General features: G+C 38.4%; 1 protein-coding gene across 4 annotated transcripts in view; it reads right to left on the bottom strand.

Moving 5' to 3' along the window:
* The window catches only part of FGF12 (fibroblast growth factor 12), a 591,423-nt gene that overhangs the window by 188,299 nt on the left and 384,126 nt on the right, over positions 1 to 18,998 (bottom strand). For all 4 annotated transcript variants that reach the window (XM_043992660.1, XM_043992659.1, XM_043992658.1 and 1 more), the window contains one exon: positions 17,559 to 17,669. In XM_043992660.1, the coding sequence (XP_043848595.1) occupies positions 17,559 to 17,669 (111 nt within the window). The remainder of the gene's footprint in view (positions 1 to 17,558; positions 17,670 to 18,998) is intronic.

Genomic DNA, 18,998 nt, shown 5'->3' with positions numbered 1-18,998 from the left:
CCATGTGCTTCAGTGCTTTTGCCTGTGGAAGGAAATGCTTGTTAAATTTTAAGGTATTTAAGCTGCTAGAGTTTGGGGTATGCCACATTGTTTTAACTGGTTCCCCAATTCTCTGCATGCCAAAGTGGCAGGGGTTTCTGAATTGTCATTGATCTTTCTAATGCTGTCATAATGTTCTTTATGGTAGAAAATGTGGAGTTCTCTAGCATCAGTTTTGTCTGTGCCACTGATTTTCAATAAAGGCTGATTTAATTGATGAACCACAACATTCAGCTGATGCTGCTTAGCAAATGCTACAATTGAATCATTTCCTCCCCACTTTCCAAATTTCTTTAATTCATCAACATATTCTTCAAAAGGGGAGTCATTTACTATAAAAGACTCAAACTCTTGTCTATGGTTAATCATATAAGAAGCAGCTTCTTGTCTGTGTCTGAGATGATTTCTACAGTGACCTTCTAGCTGGTCTGCTAAAGCCCTAAAAAGGCAATTTCCGTCTCCTGATACTTTACGAAGACTGAGTCCCAAAGCATTTAACTGATCAGTGGGATTATTAAATGGGAACTGCCTTTTTCCTCTGAACTCTCTTTGCTCTTTAACAGTTGCTATCTTTAGGGTTTTTACCTCTTTAGCGTCTACCTCAGGTCTATCTGAAATCTCTTCACCTATGAATGGTGCAGGCTTTATATGAGAGCAATGAATCCATGAGTCTTTTTCACCAATTTTAATGGCAGTAGGAGTTGTCAATAATACCTGAAAAGGTCCTTCCCAGGCAGGTTGAGTTCCACTGGTTTTCTGAAAATTCTTTACATATATTTTATCTCCTGGGTTGAAGTTATGCAATGAAAAGTCTAATGGTCCTGCCTGGACCACAGCTCCTGCCTCATGGAGTTCACGTAGCCTGGTCTGTAATTCCTGTATATAGGAAGCAACAGAAGTATCACCTCCCACCAGTGATGTATAAACTGGGGAAAAAGTTTTAGCTTGGATAGGAGGGTGACCAAAAAGCATTTCATAAGGAGATATATGAAGTTCTCCTCTTGGTCTACTTCGTAGATAGAATAATGCCAATGGTAGAACATCAGGCCATTTCAAATGGGTTTCAGTACATAATTTGTCAATCATACTCTTAAGCTCTTTATTCATACGTTCGACTTGGCCTGAACTTTGTGGATGGTAGGGCGTGTGGAATTTTGGAGTCACTCCCAAGAAAGAGTAGATTTGGGATAAAATCGAATCAGTGAAATGTGTGCCTTTGTCAGAATCGATGCGGGCTGGTGGGCCAAAACGAGGTACTATCTCTTTAAGAAGAATTTTGGCAACAAAGGCAGCTGTGGCTCGGGGGCTGGGAAAGGCCTCCACCCACCGAGTGAGCTGATCAACTATAACAAGGCAAAATTTATAATGTCCTGCTTTTGGCATAGTAATATAATCAATTTGTAAGTGCTCAAAAGGTGTATATGCTAGAGGACGCCCTCCATAAGCTTTGGCCTTAAAAGCATACTGATTATAAGACTGACATGTGGAGCAGCCCGAGCAGATTCGAGATGCTGTATTAGTCACACCTGGTGCTATCCAGGTTCTCTTAATAGAGTCTACAATGCCTTGTGTACCAAAATGGCCTTTTCTGTGAACAGAGAGGCATACCTGGTGGTAGAATTTCCGGGGAAGAAATGGCTTACCTTCCGGAGACACCCAGATGCCATTGATCTGTTTCGCCTTAAATTTCTTTTTCCACTTTTCTACTTCAGAATCGTCATAGGTTAGGTTGGAAGGAATATCCTCAGAAGGTGAAAGGTTAAATACATGTTCAGGAGCTTCTAATGCAGCTAGCTTGGCTGCAGAATCGGCTCGTGCATTTCCCTTTGAAACAGGATCACTATTCCCTGTGTGGGCAGGGCAATGTACAACGGCTAGGGAAGAAGGCAGTTTTAGGGCATCTAAGAGGTCCTTGATAAGGTCCCCATTGGCAATAGCCTTGCCCGAGGATGTTAGAAAGCCTCGTTGACGCCAAATCATACCAATAAAGTGGCATATGCCAAAGCCATATTTCGAGTCAGTAAAAATGGTGGCACTCTTATCTTTAGCTATATTACAGGCCTGTGTAAGAGCCACAAGTTCAGCAGCCTGTGCACTAAAATGGGAAGGCAGAGAAGCTGCCCAGAGGGTGTCATAATCAGAAACTACAGCAGCTCCAGTAAAACGGGTTCCCTCTCTCATAAATGAGGAACCATCTGTATAGAGGACAAGATCAGGATTTTCTAAAGGTGTATCAAAAAGATTGTCACGGGGTTTTTCAGCCATATCAACTAAAGAAGCACAGTCATGCAACGGTTCCCCCGAGAATGGTAAGTTAGGGAGTAGTGTTGCTGGATTAAGAACTGTGCAGCGTTTTAAAGTGATATTCTCATTACCTAACAGGGTTATTTCATACTTAGCCAGCCTTTGATCTGAAAAGGCTTGTGTCCTGTGACGTAGTAAGAGAGCCTCCACTTCGTGAGGGCATTGCACAGTTAGAGGGTTACCTAGGACCAAATCAGAGGCTTTTTCTACCAAAAGCGCTGTGGCCGCCACTGCTCTAAGGCAAGGTGGCGCTCCAGCCGCTACAGGGTCCAGCTGAATTGAATAGTAGGCTATAGGACGTTGGTTAGGCCCCAGTGACTGAGTCAGGACTCCAGAAGCCACCCCCCTTTGTTCATGCACAAAGAGAGTGAAAGGCTTACTATAATCTGGCAGTCCTAGGGCAGGTGCTGATAACAAGGCCCGTTTTAATTCTTTTATGGCTGAGAGATGCTGGGGATCCAACTGTAAACTGTCTGGAACAGAACTTTTTGTAAGAACTATGAGGGGTTTAGTAATTTCACCAAAAGAGGGTATCCATTGTCTACAGTACCCAGCTGCTCCCAGAATGGCTCTCAACTGCCTCTTAGTAGTGGGGGCAGAGAGTTGTTGAATGGCCTGGACTCTCTTAGAAGAGACAGAGCGAGTTCCAGCAGCCAAAATAAATCCTAAATATTCTACCTGGGGCAAACACCATTGTACCTTTGTCTTGGAAACCTTGTGTCCTCTCTTGTGCAGCTCCAGCAGTAAGTGACGGCTATCTTCCTGACAAATTTCAGCATTAGGAGAGGCCAAAAGTAAGTCATCAACATATTGTACTAGTATGGAGCCCTTAAAGGTAATAGAGGCCAGATCCTGCTGTAAAATTTGGGAAAATAATGTGGGACTGTCTACAAATCCCTGTGGGAGTCTAGTCCAGGTCCACTGTCTATTTTTCCAGGTAAAAGCAAATAAATATTGGAAGTCCTCATGTACTGGTATGGAGAAAAAGGCAGAGCAAAGGTCTACCACTGTGAAACATGTAGATTCATAGGGAATCGATGAAATTATCGTAGCCGGGTTTGGAACTATGGAATGTCTAGGAATAACATAATTATTAATCGCTCTAAGATCTTGCACAAAACGATAAACAGGTTTACCATCTGGCCCAGGCTTGGGTTTTTTAACTGGCAAAATGGGAGTATTGCATGGAGAGTGATGACATGGAATAATAATACCCTGGCTTTTCAAAGCCTCAATTATAGGGGTGATCCCTTCTATTGCTTCCCTAGACAATGGATACTGTGGAATGGAGGGGGGTGGTCCCCCCTTAACTTTAAAGGTAACAGGCATGGCAGACTTAAGGAGCCCCACCTCATTAGGGGATGAGGCCCATAAAGACTCAGGAATGTCAGAGGGGATTTTGGATACCTCCCCTGCTGTTCCTTGAGCTTCTGTAAGTAAAATTGGTAATAAATGAACAGTATCCTCTGGCAATTGTAAGGAGACAGCCCCATCTGGAGCACAAGATATGGTTGCTCTAAGCTTGCAAAGGAGATCACGACCTAATAAATTTACAGGGGCATCAGGCATGAGTAAAAATGAATGTTCCACTGTTAAGGGCCCCATAGATACCATGCGAGGATTCAATTTTGCCACTCTCTGGCTCTTTCCTGAGACTCCCACTACATTCAAAAATCCTACAGGTCTACACCCAGCATCTGGTTTGCTTACTAATACTGATTTAGAGGCTCCTGTGTCTAGCAGACAATCATAATAAGTCTCCCCCACTTTTAAGGTGACATGTGGTTCATTACTCTGGGGAGGTGAATGGACTGGCACAAGTGCATTCAAAAAATCCGGATCTGGGAATATATGGCTTTCATTATCTATGTTCCATTCCTCCCCAAGACACCATCATTCCTGTGTCCTCTTCTGAGGGGGGTCTTGGTTACCATTATTCTGGTACTGCCTTTCTGTATTCCTCCAAAAAGATCTATTTCTATTTTGATTTCGCCTGTAATTAGAATTAGAATTTCTTCTCCAAGTCCTACATTCTCTCAATTCATGCCCCTCCTTACGACAGTAACAACACACCTTAGTGTCCTTGTTCCGGTGTCCACATGGCTGACTAGGAATCGCTGGTGCCAGAATGCTCTGTTTAGGGTGATCTGGATCTTCCTCACGTGAGTCAAAGACATAATTTGCAAGTTCCTTAATTCTATCTACTGAGAGATTTCTCCAGTCTGGACATTGTTTCAGAAAGTATCTGCGTATTTCTGGCAGTGAATTATAAACAAATGTGTTGAGAATGATACAGGAATCTCTTAAATCTACTGGATCCAATCTGGTGTACTGTCTAGCGGCCTCACAAAGTCTATCATAAAATCTGTTTGGTCTTTCATTAGCCTCCTGAGGTAGGCTTAAAAATTTCTGCCAGTTTTCCGGTTTTCTAGAGCAAGATTCCATTCCCTTCAGAAGTGTTTCTCTAGCATCTTTTAATCTTTGGAAATCCCTATCATCATTATAATTCCACTCTGGATCCTTTAGAGGCCATTCCACATCGGCCTTACCTTTCGCAACAAGGGCATTTCCTGCTGAGATAATATCTGTAATCTCAGTTGGGGACAGTAAAGTTTCCAAAAGGCAAGTAACATCAGCCCAACTGGGTTGATATGCATTAAATATAGTCCTTAACTGTGAAATTACAGTGTTTGGATTTTTCTCAAAACTAGGGATGATTGATTTCCATGCGCTCAAGTCACTTGGTCTAAAGGGGCTATATTTTCTGACTTGAATTGGCACTCCCTTCTTACTATGTTCTATAGCTTCCTGCAGAGGGAGTAGTTTCTGCTGATCTGATTCTGAACTTGGATCATCTCTAGTAGAAACAGCCATTTTGAGGTCTCTCTCCATATGTGAGAGTTTCCCCCACATCATAACAATGATAATAACAAAAACAATGATAATAACAAAAACAAAAAAAAAACAACAAAAAAAAATAAAATCCTTAGTCGTATGAACTATGGATGTGGTATTAAAAGGTATTTCAATTGCAGGCATAAAATTTCTACTTATATTAAACGTATTTTCCCAAAGATTCTCACGTATACTATTATACAAAAAACCTTTTGCTGCCTGAATGAGGAAAAAACCAATAATGTTATGAAGGACCATTGAGTAAACTATTCCTCTAAGTCGGGATGTTATGCTGTCCCAATACATTCCGATGAGAAAAATCAAAGGGATGGTAGAATATTCGAGCATCTTGCCCTTTAAACTGGGCTGGCTTTTCTGTTTAAAGCAAGACTTTTAGAGGCTTAAAGTCTTTAAGGGAGATTAGACAAAGGGAAAGTCCGCGGGGGGGGGGGGGGGGTATTTGGAAAATCCACCGAATTAGCCGGCTTATGGCCAAACTAGGGAGGGTGGGAGGGTCCTTAAGGTCCCTTCGGGGTCGCCAAACTGTGAGATTTAAAATTGGATATTAGATCATAAATCTCCCCTACTTAACCCTTCCCTTAACTCATCTCCCAGACTAGTAAATGGAAGAAGCTTCTGGTTTTCTAGATAGAGCCTTTATTGTATATAAGGTGTTGTTGATTAGAAGGATAGGAAAACAGAAATACAGTACAAATCGTCTTAAATCTAGGCTTAGTCTATATTCCTTATAAAAACTCACCAAACCGATTTAGGCCACCTTTGGAGTGAGTCAGACCATCTGTGCCGCGCCGCCCGGAGTCCCGCCAAGCCGGCAAAAAAGGCTACTCCCCTTCTCTCCACCCCAGAAGTCAAAAAACCCGGCAGGCAGTCTGACATGCGCAGCAGGCGGACTGTACCCGGCAGGCAGTCTGACATGCGCAGCAGGCGGACTGTACCCGGCAGGCAGTCTGACATGCGCAGCAGGCGGACTGTTCATCTCCTCCCCAAAAGGGTGGTCCTTGAAAAACTGGCGTCTTTCAGTTATCCTAGCCGACTGTTAAAAACTTTCATATTTTACCACATAGGAATCTGAGATGCTACAGGCAATGGGAAAAAAAAAAGTCCAGGAAGATAAGGGGCCAAGAAAGAGTCAGGAATGTATGTAGAGAATTTGTCATAGGTAAAGAGGGGAGCAACCTCTCCTCTGATACAAAACAGAGGGAAGAAATGGTGTAAGAAATCCACATATGCACAATTCAAGCTATCTAGAAGCAGAATGGGTTGACTAAAAGACTAGTGGATTCGATTCCCAGTAATTGAAGGGGAAGGGAAGACTGGAGGACCAGTTATTGGAAATGCTATAGAGGAGATTACAATGGGCTAGTCCAAATGCCCTCTGAAGTTATTTCTGTTTTGAAATTTCAAGACAGCATATTCCAGTGGAAAGGGAAATGAATTTAGCATCAGTGTAAGAAGTTCAAATAGTAGCTCCACTACCAACTATCTGTGCTTAGTATATCTGCCAACTAAGGATCTAAATTCTATACAGTGGGAAAGAGAAAATTCTTTCATACTATAAAATACATGAGCAAGACTGAGGCTAAAGGCATACCACTTTCATGAAGATCTCCATTAGAACTCTTTCTGGTGAAGAATTAGGCTAAGTGGGGCCGCTAGGGGGAACAGTGGGAAAAGCACTAGCCCTGGATTCAGGAGGAACTGAGTTCAAATCCAGCCTCAGACACTTGACACTTACTAGCTGTGTCACCCTGGGCAAGTCACTTCACCCTCATTCCCCGACAAAAACAAAGAAAAAAGAAGGAAAAAAAAAGAATTAGGCTAAGATGAGAATGGGGAAAATTTCAGGCAGCTCTAAACATAGATTTGGATTACACTGGGAGTGGAAGAAATAAGGCAGATACTGAGACTTCTTTTGAATTTTCCTTGATATGTAGCATAACACTTCACATGGAGGGGGGTGCACAGCTAGGTGAAGCAGTGGATAGGCCCTAGAGTCAAGAGGACCTGAGTTCAAATCTCACTTCAGACACTTATTAGCTGTGTGACCATGGACAAGTCATTTAACCCCAATTGCCTTATAAAACAAAACACATCTGGGGCCATCTCCAGTCATACTGATATATATATATATATATATATATATATATATATATGGATATACATATATATATATATATAGGTATATATGCGTATATGTATATATGTGTGTGTATATACATGTATATACATATACACACATATATACCTATATACCTATATACCTATATACATATATATATATATATATATATATCTTGCCACTGGACCCATATGGTTCTAGAAAAGAGAGTGAGGCTGGTGACCTTGTACAACCTTCCCTCACTTAAATCCAATTCACTGGAAATCATGACTTCACACACAGCAACATTCTAAGAATACTTGTTGAATGTAGCTTTGAGGACACCAAGAACCAACACTTGACTTCCAAAAAATGCAGACACGTACTGATGTTTCCCAGGATCCTCACAAAGTACAGACGTCAGCCATGATGCAGATTTCTTTTTAAAGTGTCATCTCTTTTCCTTACCATTACCACAAACAAACTTCTGACATTTTAGAATAACATTTATAAACTGTTCACAGAACTGACATCCATCTCTTTCCTTCCCTCTGCCCTCTCCAAAAAGCCTTTCATTATGAATATGAAAGCAGAATTTAAAATCCAATTTATACTTTCACTCCTTGCAGAGGATGTGATGTTATACTTAGAAAATCCTAGATAAGTAACTTAAAAATTACTTGAAATTATTAACAACTTTACCAAAGTTGGAGTATATAAAATAATTCCACATAAATCATCAGCATTTCTATATATTCCTAAGAAAGTCTAGCAACAACAGATAGAAAAAGAAATTCCATTTGTAATAACTGTGATTTGAAATTAGAAATCTTATAAAAACAAATGTTGAAAAATATCTCTACATGTATTAAGAAAATAATAAAATACTTTTTTGATAAAAAAAAATAACTGTGGACACTATAAAATACTTGGGAGTCTACCTGTCAAGATAAACCCAGGAACTATATGAGGAGAACCATAAAACATTTTCACACAAATAAAGTAAAATCTAAACAATTGGAAAAATAGTAATTGTTTATGGGCAGGCCAAGTCAATATAATAAAAATTAAAATCTTATATAAGTTAATTTATTTAGGGCTATACCAATCAAACTATCATAATAACAAAATTCATCTGAAAAAATAAAAGCTCAAGGATATCAAGGGAATCAATGAAAAAATAAAAAAGAAGGTAGTCTAGCAGTACCAGACCTCAAACTGTATTATAAAGCAGTAATAATCAAACTAATCTGGTGCTGGTTAAGAAATAGAGAGGGGCATCAGCAGAATAGAATAGTCACAAATTACACTATAATAAATGACTATAGTAATCTAGTATATGATAAACTTAAAGATCCAAGCTTTAAGAACAAAAATTCATTGTTTGACAAAAATTGCTGGGAAAACTGGATAACAATGTTTCAGAGACCAGGTATAGACCAACATCTCATACTATACATATACTAAAATAATGTCAAAATGGGTACATGATTTCCTCATAAATGATAAACCATAAGCAAATTAAGAGAGCATGGAATCATTTATCTTTCAGATTTTTAGCCAAAGGAAGAATTTAGGACTAAAGAAGATATAAAGAGAAATATAAAATCGGTAATTTTGATTATATAAAATTAAAAAGTTCCTTTACAAACAAAATAAATGTAACAAAGATTATAAGGGAAGCAGAAAATTGGGAAAGAAGTTTTGAAATAAGTATCACTGATAAAGTACTCATTTCTCAAACATATAGAGAACTGAGTCAAATTTATAAAAAATATACAAGTCATTCCCCGATTGATAATTGGTCAAAGGATATGAACAGGCAGTTTTCAGACAAAGAAATTATAACTATCTATAATCATATGAAAAAATGCTCTAGATCACTATTGATCAGAGAAATGCAAATTAAAACAACTCTGAAGTACCACCTCAAACCTATCAGAGTCAGAAATACAAAAACAAAGGACATTATTTGATGTTGGAGTAGATGTGAGAAAAGTGGGATGATTATCCACTGTTGGTGGAGTTGTAAAAAAGATCCAACCATCCTGGAAAGCAATTTGGAACTATGCCCAAAGGCTATACAACTGTGCATACCCTTTAATCCAACAAAACTACTGTTAGGTTTATACCCCAAAAACATCATAGAAAAAGACAAAAAAAAACTATTTGTACAAAAATATTTAAAGCAGCTCTTTTTTTTTTAGTGGCTAAGAATTGGAAATCAAAGAAATGCCCATCCTTTGGGGAATGGCTAAACAGGCTGTGTTATATGATGTTAATGGAATATTATTGTGCTATAAGAAATCATGTTTTCAGAATGGCCTGGAAAGACTTGTAGGAATTGATGTATAGTGAAGTGAGCAGAACCAAGACAGGAATACTGTTTGATGAAGAACTGTGAATGACTTGACTATTCTCAGCAATACAAAGATCTAAAACAATCCCAAAGGACTAATGATAAAGCATACTCTCCACCTCCATAGAAAGAAGTGATATTGATTGAACACCAGCTGAAGCACGTTATTTTTCACTTCCCTTCATTTGTTTTTCTTTTTCTTCTTCAAAATGACCACTATGTAATGTTTTACATAACTATCCATGTATAACCTATATTTGATTGCTTACCACCTCAAGGAGGAGGTAGAGGAGGGAGGGAGGGAAGGAGAGAGAAAATTTGGACCTGAAAACTTTAAATAAAAATTTGTATTATATTAAAAAATCACGTTTGTGTCTATGCAGTATTATTAAAATTGGGGCACTAGCTTTCAAGCCCAAAGATACTTTAGCCCGCATCCAGACATGCAGTTCTTAGCCCACTGGCCTCAGAGCCCTGAGGGACTGAAGTTACAAGGAATCCTCAAATTCCCACAAAACTCAACCAATGCATTTTGAGCCAATCTCTGAGAGCAGCAAAAGAGTACCCCATGTCTTATTCAATGACTCAGTACCCTAAAAAGCAAAAGCTACTTCTATAGACAGAATCAATACTATGTCTCATTCCACTGTTCATTGTTGTTGGTTTTTTAAGTCCATAGTAGATGCTGTTATGAATATTTAAAAAAACTTATTTTAAACAGTTCTAATTCATATACAGTAAAGAGTGATAAGGATCTATGTTCAACTGAGTTCTTCCAAACTATTGATAAAATTATTGATATAGGAAAGAGGCCAAAAAAGTGAAGGGTTTCTCCCCTTTTAGATGGTGAACTGGTCCACATGTACTTTAAAAAGGGATATTTTGAGTAAATTTAATAAAGGTAGATTGAGGCACAGACTCTAAGCATAATGAGTTTATTTAAAGAGATACACAAAACAGTTGACAAAGTGGGTCAGTCTGGTAAGCTCAGCAAAACCAGTGACCTCAGGAGAAGGAGAAGGTCATCTTTAACAATACACCACAAAGAAGGGTCTTGGTAGATATGGAGAAAAGGTGATAGGGTAAAGGTTTGGGGCAGGAACATTATGACAGACTATGATGAGAAAGGTGGGCTGGCATTTAGGCGAGGTAAATGAAATAAAGGCTTTCTCATTGTTTTATGGGACACTTCTGTATCTTATGATCTTTTCTAGGGGATGACAACTTCAATAATTATGCAAAAGACAGACAAAATATCTTATAGGGATGGTAACAAGTAAGCCTGCTGGGCTTAACAAACAGATATCCAGGAAGCATCCTAGGGGGAACTGACTTGAGAGATAACTTTTCTTTTAAACTAATATTAAGCTAGTTAAGGCATTTTCAGTCCTTTCTGACTCTTCATGACTTTATTTGGGATTTCCATGGCAAAGCTAACAGAGGAAAAACTGAATTCCTGAGCTCAACTCAAAGACATAGAAATGTGTGGCTAAAAGCAGATTCAATTATCAAAAACAATGCAGCATAAAATCAATTACATTGTAGAATCAATAGAGTAGGAATCCATACAATAGGAACTAGAGATAATATTTTTTTTCAATCTTTTCATGTACTAAACAGGCCTTCACTTTCTCACTTAATGGAGCAATTGAAGTGTAAATAAGTATTTCTTTTGAGATCTGGAAAGAAACTTGTAAGTCAATTTAATAGAATTATAGGTTCCTAGTTGCTGGGTGGTTGTAGACTCAAGAATGCTTTCAGGTGGACTTTATTTTTATCTTTTATTAATTAATCTAGGTTAAGTTACTTGCCTAAGATCACACAGCTAGTAAGTGTCAAGTGTTTGAGGTCAGATTTAAACTCAGTTCCCCTTGAATCCAGGACTGGTGCTCTATCCAATGTGCCACCTAGCTGCCCCAGCTATTTCCTTTTAAAATCCATCTGAGGGGCAGCTAGGTGGCACAGTGGATAAAGCACCAGCCCAGGATTAAAGAGGACCCGAGTTCAAATATGACCTCAGACACTTAACACGTACTAGCTCTGTGACCTTAGGCAAGTCACTTAACCCCAATTGCCTCACCAAAAAAAAAAAAAGAAAGAAAGATTATTTTTTTTTTAAAAAAGGAAATAGCTAACTGCAATATTTTTTAATAAGAAAAATAGGAAGAATAATACTTATAACGTCCTTTAAACTTTACAAAGTGCTTTGCATTGGTTATGTCGTTTTATCCTCTCTAACACCTTGGGAGGTAAGTGTTATTATTATCCTCATTTTACAAAAGAGTAGTAATCTGAGGCAGAAGTTCAATGGCTTAGTCACACAGCTAGGCTAGGTTGAAACACAGGGCTTCCTAACTCCAGCTCCATCAAACTCTCTGCCATACTGTTAAGCTTTCTAGATTGAAAGATACTCATCTCAAGCATCAGAGAAAAGAAAAAAAAACTCATATGGAAGAAAAGCTTAATTCTTGAGATAGAATCATTCTTCACTTTTCCTCTTATGCTTTTTCCACCTTTTGTAGATCTCATCTTAACTTTCCCAAGCATGTGACAGTGTTAACTCTCCAGATTTTTGTGATTGCTAATTCCTACCTATGTGACCACTCCTCAGTTGGCTTTGCTAGATTACATGGTAATGTCTGCAACTTGTGAATGTTCCTTTGGACTGTATTCTGGGTCCTCTTCTCATTTCTCTTCTATGCTCTCTCATCAGCTCCCATGGTATCTTTGCTTTTCTCCATACAGAAGCCTCCCTGATCTACATATCTACTCCTTGTCTTTTTCATGACATCCAGCCCTGTGCCATGAACTACCTACTGGATATTTGCAACTGAATGCCCCAGAAATATCTCAAATTCAATCTATCCAAATCAGAATTCATTACATTTTTTTCCTGAAATCCACTGATTTCAAACTTCTTTATTTTTGTCAAGGGTACCACCATCCTTCCAGGTACCCACATTTACAACCTTGGTATCATCCCCAACTCCTCACCTATATACCTCTCATATGACCGGGCTTTTTTATTTTTTTTTTGGTCAAATTTTGTCATTTCAACCTTCACGAATTCTCCTGTTTCCCCTTCTTTTAATCACATGCCTACCACCTTATTCCAGGGTATCATCAGTTCTTGCCTAGAGTAATACAATAATGGCCTAATTTTTCAATTCCTCCCCTTTTCCAATCCAACCTTAACACATCGGCCAAAGTAATTTTATTAAATTGCAGGTCTGAGCATGTTACCCCCTACTCATGAAACTATGGTAGGTAGAGCCAAGATGGCAGAGAAAAGTCATTAAACATACAGAGCTCCTGATATAACTACCCCCCAGACAGCAATAAAATAACCCCTGGAAGAGCAAAACCCATAAAACATATGGGTTGGCATTATTTTCCAGCCAAAGACAGCTTAGAGGGGTCTGGGCTGGTCTGTAAGAAGAAGCATAAATCGGTAAACAGGAAAAAAAATCATGAGGGATATTAAAAGATTATACTTTTTACATTCCTACATGGGAAGATATTTCTAACTCATAAGAAGTTTCTCAGTATTAGGGTACCTGAAAAGAATACACTTAGAGAGAGGACACAGGTCTGAACTGAATATGAAGGGATAATGTCTGTAAAGAATTTATTTTTGTTTACCCTTGTTTTGAAGGGGCAGTCAAGGTGGGGTGACTTATGTCTGGAGCCAGATTTGGCCTTGGGGCCTCCTGCATCCGGGGATGGTGTTTGTCCACTGTGCAACCTAGCTAAGCCATGGTGAAATCTTTAAAATAAGGTTGAGGGGTAGGAGGAATGCACTGGGGGAGGGGGAAGGGAAGAGGTAGATTGGAGAGGGGTAGCTAACATGATGGAAACAAGAAAAAGCTTATGGAGGAGAGCAGAAGAGGGGGAAAGGGTGGGGGAGTGAGTGAATCTTACTATCATCAGAACTGGCTCAAAGAAAGAATAACATACATACTCAAGTGGGTATAGTAATATATTTTGCCCTGAGGGAAAGTGGGAGGGGAAGGAAATGGGGGGTGGGGGAAGAGAGGAAGGAAAGAAGGGCAGACTGAGGGAGGGAGCAGTCAAAAGCAAAACACTTTCAGAGAAAGGTGAAGATGTTCTGCATAAGTGCACATCGATGACATATTGCATTGTTTGATTTCATAAGGAGGGTTGAAAATGGAGGGAGAAAGAAAATATAGAACACAGAATTAGCTCAAAGATCTTAATCTCATCAGAGTGGGCTCAAGGAGGGAATAACATACACATGCAATTGGAAGGAGTAATTTATCTAACCCTACAGGAAAGTAGGATGGAAAGAGGAAAAGGAGGTAATGGTGAAAGAAGAGAGGGCAGAGCGGGAGAGGGAGTAGTCAGAAGCAAAACATTTTTGAGGAGAAATAGGATAAAAGAAGAAAGAAAATAGAGTAAATGTCATGGTAAGGGAATAAGATGGAGGGAAATCGTTATGATGATTGAGTACAATGGCAAAATGTATGGTACCTACTTTGCGAGGCTATGGTGAAGAAAATTCTTTGTCAAGTTTAAGTTACTATATAAAAGTTATGATGAACAGGATGCTATCAGAAAAACCCTGGAAAGACCTACATGAACTGGAGTAGAGTGAAATATGCTGTATACAAAATAACAGCAATAGTGTAAGATGGTCTTCTGGGAAGCATGTGGTTATTTTCAGCAATGCAATGATCCAGTATAACTATGAAGGACTTTTGAAAATTTCAATCTGTCTATAGTGAAAGAACTAATAGTATTTGAAAACAGATTGAAGCACAATTTTTTGACAGTTCCTTAATCTGAAGTTTTGTTGGGTTTTTTTTAATGTTTTCTCTCACAACCTGGCTAATGTGGAGATGTTTTCCATGACTACTCATGTATGACTTATATTGAATTGCTTGAGTTCTTGGGAGTGGGGGGGTGGAAAGGAGGAAGGAAGAGATGTTGGAACATAAAGTTTGAAAACAATTGATGTCAAAAACTGCTTTTACGTGTAATTTGGAAAATAAAATTCTAAATAGAGAAAATATATATATATATATTATTCTGTATTTGGATATGTGCATGACTAGAAACCTATTCATAGGTAAAAAAATAAATCAAACTGCCTGTAATAAATGACAAAATAAAAATAAGAAGCTCTGGTAATTCTATTTCTTCTAAAATAAAAAATGAACTATCTGGCATTTAAAGTTCATCCCAGGGGGCGGCTAGGTGGCACAGTGGATAAAGCTACGGCCCTGGATTCAGGAGTTCCTGAGTTCAAATCCAGCCTCAGACACTTGACACTTACTACCTGTGTGACCTTGGGCAAGTCACTTAACTCCCATTGCCCTGCCAAAAAAATTAATAATAATAAAAAAAGAATATGTTGCAACAGACAAAAAAAAAGTTCATCCCAACCCACACCATTCATAATTTTCTAGTTTTGCTCCATTTTACTTTCTTCCCTACACTCTATGGTTCAGACAAACTGCCCTTCTTGCTGATCTTCACCCACAATTCTACATCCCCAGCTTCCTTGCCTTAGCATGGACTATGTTCTATGCCAGAAAGTCTCTCTCCCTGTACCTCCACCTACCTGTGACTACAAGTCCAGAAGAGACACTATATATGCCAATGTTTTGTTATGCATTTTCTCAATCCACAGATACTAATATTATAACTACTGTCATGTGGGAAAATGTATTTATGCTAAAAAAAAAAGTTTGGATATAATGATGTCTTCCAAGCCCTTTATTTTACCAATCTGGAAATTGAGAAGCCAAGGGATTAAGCAACTTCTCTGAGGTCACATGGAGAGTAAATATCCAAGTCTGGATTCAATCTCGAATCTGTAAAAGTTCCAATTCATGCTGCTTTTAACACTGTCTGAGCTTCTAGCTACAGATGATTTCTACAGCTATCAGCTATGTATTTCTACAGAATATCATGTTAAGCCCTCTACCTATAGGAATGATGCCCTTGACCCAGTTTTAGAAGGGAATGTATTTTCAATTTTTTTCAAGGAACAACTAAGGAAGGATTTCCAATAACCCACACTTGTAATGTTTCCCAAATGTCTATGTGCCCAGTTGCCTGTGTGTGGATTAAGCATGCTATCTTAGGTAACAGAATAAAGACCATTATCTAAAATTAGCTTTGCTTGGGGTTTTGGTTTGGTTTTGTTTGGGAGGGGAGTTATTAGATTTTCACCTTTTTTAAATAGCATGTTCAAGCAAAGAAAAAAAGTGATTATATAAACACTAAGAAGGAGGAATCTTGGATTTATGAATATGATATAATAACCCCAAGACTAATCAATAATTGCCAAATGACTTTGTAAGAACCACTGCATTTTCCATTTTACAATTCTGTCCCACATATGCACACAGGGAACACCAACTCCCCAGGAGGCATAGCCAGCATCTTAGCAAGGAATTGATATTCAGCAAGATGGAGTAAGAGCCAAGAGAGCAAAGACCTTTCTTCTTTTAGAGGACATAGCATTTCACGAGGTTTTATTGCAACTGACCCTGTTCATCGACTGATCTGGCAGGGACAACACTTTTTCCACTGCTCTGTTTTAGCAATCATTCTTCTGTCCGTGCTATTAGTGAATAGCTGTTCAATAAAGTCTTTTATGTGCCATCTATGGAGGAGAAAAGCTCAGCTTTTGTGCCCTATTTGAATGGTTACACAGTATGATTGAGTCCATACTGGCTTTGGAGTCACAGAAGATGAGTTAAAATACTCACTCCGGCACTTACTAATTGTATGACCTTAGGCTAGTCACTTAAAAATCTGAGCCTCATTTTCTTTATTTGTAAAATGGAGGCAGGGATGGACTAGATGATCTCTAAGACTACTTCTACCTCTAAATCTATGATCCTAAAGTGCATCTTCAGAGAGTGGGGAAAAAGAAAATTCAGTCTGGCAGACTGGAAAGAATTCTTCTGGATGAAGATAAAGTTCTCAGTGGAGATAGAATTAGCACAGTACTTTCATAGAAGGATGGTTTTGAGTTCTCCTGTGGACTAAGGGTATGAAACAGGATTGTTTTGATAAATTAGGAAATGGAGAATTGAGAAAATGGGAGGAAAAATCTCCAGTGTTTGTTGCTTTTTAAATTTGTTTTCATTTCTTAGGCTTAGTAATTAATAAGCCATCCCTAATCAAGTGGATTAACATTGCCCAAGTTATTTGGAAATCTTAAAGAGTATATATAATGGTAGCTATTAGCACAGTCAGTATATCTATACTGGAATTTCTTCATTGTTGTTACCATTAATATTAATTACTTTTATCACCATCGTGAGTATAATAAAGAGTTCAGTGGCCATTACAAAAACAACTACTATTTTGTATCTACAGCTGGGAATTGTCAACAGTTGGATTTAATACATAAAGACAAATAGCTGTGAGCCAGAAAACATGAATTCTCAAAGAGAAGAAGCTCACCCCAGATACTGAATAAGCAATCGAGAGCAAGCCACTTAATCTCTATGTGCCTTAGTTTCCTTAACTGTAAAATAATGGTCTTGAAACCAGATGATTGCTAAGATCTCTTCAATCAATAATATTTTATGCATTTAATTCTTAGGTTTGATTTCATACTTTGGCTGTTACCACTATAAGAAAGAGAGAAAGAAAGAAAGAAAGAAAGTAGGGAGGGAGAAGAGAGTGGAAAAATAGAGAGGAGGAAGGAAAAGAAGAAGGAAGCAGTAAAGAGGCAAGGAAGGAAGGAAGAAAATATGATGGATTAAGGAAAGTCAGCTTGACATTTCATTTTCTTGTTACATGAAGTCTTAAAGATGGGCTTTATGATTTAGATTTAATCAGAAGAAGACAAATCCTTACTGTAGTCACTGTTCTCATCCTTAGTTCCATCAATTGTCCCATCTGGGTGCATCTGCAGGAAATATCCCTGCTGGCTGAATAACCTTGTCACAATTCCTTTCAGCTGGGGTTCTGCAAAAAAATAAATAAATATATAAATAAATCAAATGGTTATTCATGCTTTATAATTTAAAAAAAGATGGCAAAATATGTCCACAAGTTATCAAAAGGTATCCTGGGTAAATTATGCATTTCTTGAGCAGCCTGCCCATAGCACAATTCAAAAATGTATTCAGGACAAAGAGTAACTAAATAATACTCTTTTTCCCCCCTTTAGAGGGAAAATCCTAGTTCTTTTTGACCATCAACCAAATGTAAATAAATGAAAGCTAATTACTACCCATTGAGTATCCAGGAGAATGCGAAGGAACTTAAAAAAAAAAGGTTCACTCTCCCTGATGTTGTAGCCCAAAGATATGGTTTGGATTTCAGTCAGGGGAGAGGATAGAATTCTCCTGGAGTCTTTTTTCCCCATAGTTTCTGAACACAGAGCACCTAGCATTGTGCCTGTCCCCAGGAACCTTATGAATATTTGTTGATGGCTAATTGGGAGTATGTGAGCAGGTTCCGGGTCAGTACTATGGATGGCATTTACCAACGCACCATCAGAACAGTATTCTCAATGCCGACCAAAGAAGCCACAAACCGATAGCCTTGTCACTGTGAGACACCATGGAGTGTGCTTCAGATGCAAATGCTGAATCTTGGGGAACAGGACCCTAGCACTGACACAGATTCTGTTTTGTTTCAATGACTGAAATAAATTTTTGTATCCCTAGCACAAAACACCATGCCAAATTATGATACAAATTCTTAATAAATTCTGATTGGTTGAAGGATAAAAACTTTCTTCCTTTCTCTGCAGACCTTAGAGACGAATGGGGTGGAATGGTACGTGTGCTATCAGATAAGGTTGTTGGGGTTGATTGACTCTACTTAATTATTTTTATTTTTTAGAAGGGTAGGTTCAGTGTGGACATGAATAAGAGGAGACATCAATGGCACAACAGGAAAGTATTACTAAAACTTCAAATGATGATGGTATAAGGGAGGAAGAGGACAATGAAACTTCCACAAACTTCTGAGAAAATATAATAAATGTTCCTGCCCTGTCCATCAAAAAAGACTCAGCAGAAAGAAGGAAATAATTTATTCCCCAAATAAAACAATAACTTTGAAAAACATTATTTTCTCTAGAGAGCTTATACTAAATTATTCATCATCCAACCTATGATGTTTGACTGTGCTTTGGAAATGAAATATCGGGCTGAGGAAGGAAACAGGAAGAAATATACAATGCCTTTGTTGGGTAAGATCACTAGCTTGCTCCCTTGAGTAGTAGTGTTAGAGACAATCGACCAATTGATATGTTCCCCCAGCCCTAATTATACACTGAATTTA

Source organism: Dromiciops gliroides, chromosome 3 (assembly GCF_019393635.1).
Source record: "Dromiciops gliroides isolate mDroGli1 chromosome 3, mDroGli1.pri, whole genome shotgun sequence".
Lineage (NCBI taxonomy): Eukaryota > Metazoa > Chordata > Mammalia > Microbiotheria > Microbiotheriidae > Dromiciops > Dromiciops gliroides.
This window is presented reverse-complemented; position numbering and strand designations above follow the sequence as displayed.